We start from the raw sequence: 8346 nt of genomic DNA on the forward strand, positions 1-8346 counted from the left end.
TGGCAGGCCTGTAATAGAGTGGAGCTGATGCAAGTTGGCACGGCTTTAAAATTCACCATATGTTCTAGTTCAGTTAAGATGTATTTCTGTTGCTTTATGCTTTTTGCATCCTTGATCTGCAAGAGTAATAAATAAGGCGTGGTCTCTCGCAGTTACCATTGCAGTGTCAAATGCACTAAACCGTTGCGGCCTGAATACCTGTAGTAAGGTACCTGAATACATGCGATTAGAAATGCAAAGATTGGTCTTGTGGAGCAGTCCAAAATCAAGCAATGCTGCTGACTTTATAGTGAGTTCAACAAGCTTTGTAGCTGGCCAAGAAACATGCAACAAAGTGAAGATTTTTCAACATTAGTTGTGTCTAATGCTATTTACAGCTTTTCTGGATCATCACTTCACCTAAATAAAATGGGAACACAGGCCTGAACACAGAAGTTATGTGTTTATTTTGACCTGGCGAGCTTAATTAACATGGCTATATTTCCTCCTACCTGGAGCTCCTGAAAACTCTTTGTTAAGCATAATGATTACAATAATCCAATTTAGACGTGACAAAAATTACTGTTCTTCTGCCAAAGCATCTACTGAACTGAAGACTGTAATTCCCAAAGTAAGGGTCACAACTGCAAGTCTAAGAGTAGTGTAATTATTCTTGCTAGTATAATGACGCTGATGAAAGTGGGACTCACTGCCAGAAACAAGCTGGGGAGATTTTTATGGGTCTGACTAGACTGTTCTGAGCAGGAGCACTTGTTCTCCAAATCCTGTCCTTTCTCCAGCCCCTGTTTCAGACCTTACAGATGCTTTTTCAAGAGGGCAAGAAAATTAATATTCTAGTTATCTCAGTTTCTGAATCTGCTAAATTTTAGTTCAGATTATTATTTTCTTCAGCTCCTGTGATAAATAGGGGAAGTATTAGAAAAAAAATCTGTAGGTAAAAAAAAAAAAAAAAAAAAAAAGATAAAATTAAGAGAACAAACAAGGGAAGAGTCTTCAGAACATGCACTGCCCATTTTACCCAGTGGTCAGAACATTTTTGTGGTACATAATTAATGCTATTTTTTTTCTGAAGAACTTGGTGTTGAAGTACATTTCTTAGCCTGCTTCCTACCTTCTAGTTCTGGAATCCTTAGTACATTCTTAATTTAAACAATGTTGTTCCCCACTGGATTCTGAACAGTGGGTTAGAGAAATCTTATAAGAATATAAGTTAGAGAAATCTTATAAGAATATATCTTCATAAGAAATGGGCATTTGTTCTCTCTTTTTATCTTTTACTTCTCTGTTCCATGTCATAGAGCACAAGGACAATTGAAATTTACTATTTCAATTTTTAGAAATTAATTCAGTAGTATTGGAGTTCAGGTGTTTCTTTATGCAAAGAGGGATTCAAATTGTCCGTTACAATGCTTGAGATCATGTGGTAAATTATAAATTAAATGGTGCTCCTGGAATGCAGACATCACCTTTGACTGTGACTGCAGGTTCAGTGAGGTCTCTTGTGATGTACATGCAATTAAACCTGTACATTGTCTCTGAATAAAATTAAGAATATCAAAGCAAATTTCAGCACAACATAAGAAAATATTACCCAACTTTTTTTAGACTAAGATTGTCTTAGCAATCTTTGATCATGCACTGGATTCTTAATCACTGTCAACTCACTATACTTTCCTTTTCAGTAAAGAACAGTGATGTTATGCAATGTTACTATGTAAATCATGCCCTGTTTTTTCTAGTCCTATTTTGAGAAAACACATCTGAGTAAAACTTCATTTTTGGTGATGCTAAGTCTTCCCCCAGCAGTTAACATTTTGTCTATATTTATGCGACATGACTTTATGCTTTGTGGTTTTGGCAGATGGAGGAATGATTTTCTTCACATTTTTCATATGGTGAGGAATTTACAGGAGCTAGTTTAGCAATAGCAAACAGAGGAGGCTTTAATTTGTTTACCTAACATATGTGTCACATATAAAAGGCAATGTCCTTCCACTGTAGTTGTTAATAACTAGCTGTTCCAAATGGATTTGTGCCAACACAAAATCCACCACCACAATTAGCAGTAATAGGAACTTCAGCTGGCAGCAGCAGTGAAGGCAGTAAAGATTAAATGGCTGCATGAAATTTCCCTCCAGATTAAAACTGATGTGCACTGGCAAAAAATAAGAAAACTCACACCACTGTTACCCCTTACACTCCGTTCTACTCTGATAACAATTTAAAAAAATACTGCTGTCTGGGACTCACTATTTTTCACATGACATAGATTCACCCCATTAATGACAAGAATCTAAGTATCCATACCAATAAAACATCTCAAATTACAAAAACCTATAGATGACTTTCAGATGCATGAGGATACAAATAACCTTTTGAAGAAGGTTGATTTTGAGAGGCATTTCTCAGTTAGGTGCCTGTTTCTGACTTCTAGATGGTGTTGCACATGTACTTCCAAAAAGTCTGCTTGGGAATTCCACTAGGTGATACCCAAGAAATTATTTTTTTTTTCTATGTAGAAAATCTTCAGGGAACTACAAAATCTCTGCAAAATAGTATTAATGGTAACACTTCTCTAGCATAGAATATGATCTTTGTCTAGAGCAGGTTATTGTCAGAGCTGCAGTAACAACAAACCCTCCCCCTTTTCGTGAGCCGTGGCTGAATTATGCTAATCCCTGTACAAACACATGGATGAAAAAATTAGTATAATGAGGATTTGAATAAGTATTTTATTGTACAATATTAACCGATAGAATATAGATTAGACCAAGTTTCTTTAGAGTGATTCACAGTTTATTGTCTCACAGTGTCCTGTATGACACTGATACTTTCAAAACACAAATTATTTTCCACAGTTTAAATGAACCTCTAGCAATACACTAGAGCACTTCAGAAATATTTTAGGTTTAAGAGTGGTCCAAATCTAACCTTTGAATTCACTGACACAGTTAAAACATCTGATCTGTAGGTCAGAGTGTGCAAAAAGCACAGCTGTTAACCATGACCTTGAAGACACTTTGCAGTTGCAGTTACCTTGCAGCAAGAAGAGTGACACATCTTTGTAACATCTTGCACTTAGTGAAATGCCATATCTTAAAGTCTGGGTTTGCATCCTGTTCCTTGTATTTATTGTGGGCATAACTACATCCTGCAAATCAGCCAAACATGTCAGTCCTCTCCTGATCATTCTGGAAGCACAGAGCAACCAAAAGACAGCAGCTTTGCAAACGCACAGGAACACCATGTAGTTTTGTCAGTAACTTTAGCATGTGCCAAATTTATGCACATGAATTTGGACACTCTTGTTGTAGAGTTTCCAGGACTAGAGCAATTGCTTTGGTGTTGACAGTTAAAAGCTTCTATGTAAGTAGATGCCTGGTGCCATACTCTGACAGTAGTTAGACATTCTAGTGATAATAGTTTGCCAGGCTAGTGAAAAAAAGCCAAATCCAATTAAAATGTATCATCAGATAAATGTGAGTTTTGGCAGCAGGACAGAATTATTCACTTTAGACTTCACTCAGGACACAAAGTAAACATATCGCTTCATAAGAAACTTGACCTGTTACCAGCAACATACACTAAGCTGTACATCTAACGAGTTAGGTCCACCACCAGCACATCAGGAGATGCTAATTCTACAGAGAATTACCTACACAAATCATATGTGATTTCCCCCAGTACTAAGTGTTCCCTGATAAATGCCCAAGCACTAGGCTAACCCAGTGGAGAGCTGTTTGTTCAAGCTCAGTGTAAGGTGTAAGAGCTGGTGCAATTTGCCTGCTGTATGGAAAAGGTCAGCTCCTATAAAATCATGGACAGAGCTCCCAGGCAGCTGGAACAATCTCTCTAAAGAACTGGATGCTGGCAGGGATAGTAGAAAGGGAGAGAAGAGCGTATGGTTTTACTGTTTTTGAGAAGTGAGTTTATGGATTAATTTAAAGAGAATGTATTCTATGAAGAGGGATTTATAAAGCAAATGCAGCAAGTCCAGGTTTTTCACTGAAACGTGATTGCTTTCTAACTTCATGAATAGCAAATAGGGAAAAACCATGGATACACATTAATTATAAACACACTAAAATGAATGTGAAAACTTTAACAGCACTGAAGCCCACCATACATCACAACTGAAGCCTACAATTCTTTCAAACAGCCTTGTCAGCCAGCTTTGAATTTCCCAAAACCCCTGGAAGGTAACTACAGGCTTGTGAGTAGATTAGAAAATGATACTGCTCCCAGAAAAGAGAAACACCAAAACAAAATAAAAATCAAACCCCCGCATTTATTTATTGGCTGTAACACAAGACCTTCAAGCCAGGAGAGGGCTTAAGAAGTAGAGCATTGCAAACTTCAGTTTATCAGTACAGACACAAGACATCTGTCTAACTAAAGGCATTATATAGAGGTCTGTGTCTGACAGAGCTGATGACAACCAGGTTGAACAATAATATGAAGGGTCAAGGCACCCCCTTTGCAGTATGAGCTGCTGAAGTAGAGTGTTCATAAATGCAGGGTTTACTTCGTAAAGAAACTGTCTGTTAAAGAAGAGGACACAGGATATACCCAATTTATCTTGTTCCAGAACTTTATCACATGTAAATCTGCATAGTCTGTGTATAACATTTTGTACAGTGAAAAAAGATCAGTATAAAAATACTGCTCTCTCATTCTTTATCCATACTATGAGAAAAGCACAGTTTATTATAACAGGAAATAATACTTTATTATAAAATCTGCATGTAAACAAGTAACAAATTAATTGAATAACGGTTAATGGAAGTGCAAATTAACTTCATAAAATGATATCTGTTCTGTATTTAACTATATATATATATATATATATATATAATTTGTTTTCTCCCACGCTAGTGTGGTTCTACTCCCCCCTCCCACATTTAAGTTTAAAAAGATTTATCATTGTTTGCTTTATACTAAAAAGAGTGTACGAGCCTGCGTACAAGTTAAGTTTTGCTCTGCAAATGAGACATGTCTATGGTGATACTTATCATCATCCTTTCTTATCTTTGCATCTCTAGTATCCACAGGACAAGAGGATATATAACATATGTACACAGTGAAAATGTGGGCATGTCAAGCCCCTTATGTAAAGTTAGTTCATTTACTTGCACACATTGAAACTTAAACCATTTATCAATGAAGCAGACATTGTAGTTTAACTTCCGGACTTGCTTGCGCACCTTAAGGCATTAACGAGAGTCCCAATTAATAAGTCATTCTTGTTATCACCATGAGGATCATCTATACACTTCTATAACAGTCAAATGCTTGTTCACCACCCACGTGCAACATCTGGCCTTGCTGAAAGCTTCTAAAGCACAGATAAGTCATGGCACGACTTTGATTTTGCTTTGAAAGCCATCTTCTTATTGTTCTTTGCCACAATTCTCCCAAGGAATCGCTTTGCCTTTTTGCCTATGCTTTCTCTTCTTTTTGTGTTGGCCATTCTCCTAGCATTGTCTTCTTTACTGTCTTTACGAAGTCTAATTTGCCGAACAATACCTTCAAACAGGTCCTTGACGTTATGGTGAAGAGCAGCTGAGGTCTCGATGAATTTGCAGTCAAACACAACGGCACAGGCCCGTCCCTCTGGATGGAAAAAGAAAAGAAAGAAGATGAGTGGAGACGAACATTTTCTCTTCATACATACTGACACGGAAAAAAAACCCAAAAAGACTAAGTAAGAAAAGGGCCTTCAGTGCCACAAGAGCTTTACTACCATGGTAAGAAAGTCCAGACTTGCACTTGTGGTTTTGCCCCCTTACTCTCCTTGGTTTTGGTGTGGTATGGTCAGAAATCTCATTTGACCAGTGTTAATGAATATAAGGCAACAACGGTCCTCTAGGCAGACCATCTCAGTATTGTTTAAGAGCTAAAGCTGATATAGGACAGGCACTTGGATACATGCTCGCTGTTTGACAGGAAACAGTGTGAGGTACAAAAAGCAATGTTTTTTATTTCTTCTGGGAGTTGAGCAATTATGCATGTCTGCCTTGCTGTAACAAGTGAGAGTCTTCCATGCTATCTACAAATGAAGCTGGTAAGAGTCCACAAGGTCAAGCCATTGAATAGATCACTAGAGGTCACGAGGTGTACACCACTGGATTTGACTAGGACTGCATTGAGAATGCAGGATGTTCAATGTTGCAGACATTGGCATGTAACTCTGGATTGCTGCAGTGTTCAACTTGTGGTAAATAATGGCAAAGTTGTAAACCTGAGCAAAGTACTGATGTCATGACTAGGACAGGTCAACCATGCACCACCACCAGCCTGAAAGAAGTTATAATCTCCTGATGAACTCCAGGCAATTCCCTGGACAGGCATTTAACACAGGGAACGTGGCAAAACCAGACAGACAGCAAGAGATGGTTCATCATCATCAAGTCACCAATATTTCAGAATATTCTTCCCAGTGAAAAAGAAACAAACCAAAAAACAAAACCACCAAATGTTTAAGTAAGTGAAATTAATACTGTGGTGTTGGCAGTGGTTACTGTGCTCTAGTTACCAAAATGCTGTCTGGAACTTGCTGAGAAAATTCTCACTGATCACAACTGGAGAACATCTACAAAAAGCCTTTAAGCTGTGCAAGCCTGGTCCCACCAGCTCAACTCAGATGTGATGGGATCACTTCCACTTCCAGAAGAAAGAAGATTTTATAGACTGTTTGGGATCACTCTTTTCAAAGGCTGCCTGGGTTCTATGACATGGCATTCCTGTCCCTTCAAAAGCATAGCTCAAGCTATCAGATCTTGAGACTAGCAAGTGCTGCTGCACACACAACATAATTAAATCCTTTCAGTTAATACCAAAAATGAATCCCACACAAAACAGTACACAAAAGCTCAGCTCTGATGCATTTTTAACTCTTGTACTGCCATTCAGAGCATTTCTCTGTGCAGTCACAAATCTTCCCCCAACACCATCTCCACTGTTTTCTGTGGTACTAAGTCCCTCAGCATGAACCAGCTGGCTTAATTTCTCTGGTGTGCCTCACGTCATACATTTTTTACATCAAAACCAGACTACTTCTATGGTCCATGATCATCCACAACATTTTCTACTACTTTAGACATTACTGTATCAATGAATAGTGTCTCTTACCATCAACTGAGACTTCCCGGGACCTGACCAGGTCGGTTTTATTGCCCACAAGAATAATAGGAATGTCTTCTGTTTGCCTTGCTCTTCTTAGCTGGATTCTTAGCTCAGAGGCCTTTTCAAAACTAACTTTGTCTGTCACTGAGTATACAATAATATACGCATCTCCCATTTTCATACAGTGGTTCTGAAGCCATTGGCTGTCATCCTAAAACAAAAGGCAAGAAATAGATTTATTGCACTGAAAAATCTATTCAGGACTGATTAATGATGTAATTACTGTAAGCACCTTACAGATATTTTTCTTAGCTTTATAATAAAGAGTCAGTAAAAGTAAGCCAGCCTCCTTTTATTTTTTTTAAGATGTTGTTATTTAAACTGTATTACAAAACAAAATTATCTTGTCCCAGAAATAATATCAGGTTTGCACTGATCAGATTGTGAATCTCTAATTTTACATTAATTCCCTGGGCTGCTCATGTAAGCTGCTGCTTATTCAAAGCATTAAGGGATTCGCACTCCAGCCCTATTCAGGTTTTTAAATTGCCTGCCTAGCTACAAGAAATTAATTGCAGGAGAGAACAAAGGTAGTATGAATTCTAATTTTTTAATGTCACTTTTTTAACGCTATTGATCTGATCGGAGAAGTAGGCATACATAGTTCTTCCATTTCTACTTTGTGTTTTAGAGTAAACCACTGCCCGAGCCATAAAGAAAAAAATATCTTAAATCTGTAAGTACCTGCTCCCATATATCAAACACCACAAGAGATGCTTCTTCTCCGTCAACTATAATTGACCTGTCGTATGTATTTCCTACGGGGGAAAAAAAGAAGTTGTTACTCTTCTCCATCCCCGCCGGCAGCCTGGGAGGGGGTGGCCCCAGGGGGACGCCCGGGAAGCTGCGGCCGGCGGCGTTCGCTCCGCGCGGCGGGTCCCCGGGGCCGGGGGTGCGCCCCGCTCCGCCGGGGGTGCCCCGCGCCCTCACCGGCTTCTTCCGCGTCCGCGCAGTCCTCCACGCCGCCGAAGATGCGGGCCAGGCTGGTCTTGCCGACGCCGTGCTCGCCCAGCAGGATCACCTTGTAGAGGCTGCTGTCGGAGTCGCTGCCCGAGGAGATGACGGAGTCGGAGGAGTCGGAGGCCCAGCTCTCCCGGTGCGCCTCGCCGGGGCTGTACGAAGTGCAGCGCACCAGGCCGGACAGGTCGCCCTGCGGCAGGG

The 8346-nt window shown here is 39.5% G+C and overlaps 1 protein-coding gene across 1 annotated transcript; it reads right to left on the reverse strand.

Moving 5' to 3' along the window:
• Positions 1-4707: 4707 nt before the first annotated feature.
• RRAD (RRAD, Ras related glycolysis inhibitor and calcium channel regulator) lies at positions 4708-8340 on the reverse strand. Its single transcript, XM_026856831.1, has 4 exons — positions 8116-8340; positions 7870-7943; positions 7132-7336; positions 4708-5613 (listed from the first exon to the last, which is right to left on the reverse strand). Exons 3-4 carry the CDS (start codon positions 7304-7306, stop codon positions 5336-5338), a joined length of 453 nt encoding a protein of 150 aa, XP_026712632.1. The 5' UTR covers positions 7307-7336; positions 7870-7943; positions 8116-8340; the 3' UTR covers positions 4708-5335.
• Between the last annotated feature and the right edge of the window lie 6 nt (positions 8341-8346).

Source organism: Athene cunicularia (assembly GCF_003259725.1).
Source record: "Athene cunicularia isolate RWA chromosome 11 unlocalized genomic scaffold, athCun1 chr11_part1, whole genome shotgun sequence".
Taxonomy (NCBI): Eukaryota; Metazoa; Chordata; class Aves; order Strigiformes; family Strigidae; genus Athene; species Athene cunicularia.

Excerpts from the sequence above, each read along its gene's own strand:
- RRAD (XM_026856831.1), bottom strand. The coding sequence starts at position 7,306 with ATGAAAATGGGAGATGCGTATATTATTGTATACTCAGTGACAGACAAA. Across the intron at positions 5,614-7,131 it reads CCGGGAAGTCTCAGTTGATG|AGGGACGGGCCTGTGCCGTT; the intron begins GTAAGAGACACT and ends TTTTCCATCCAG.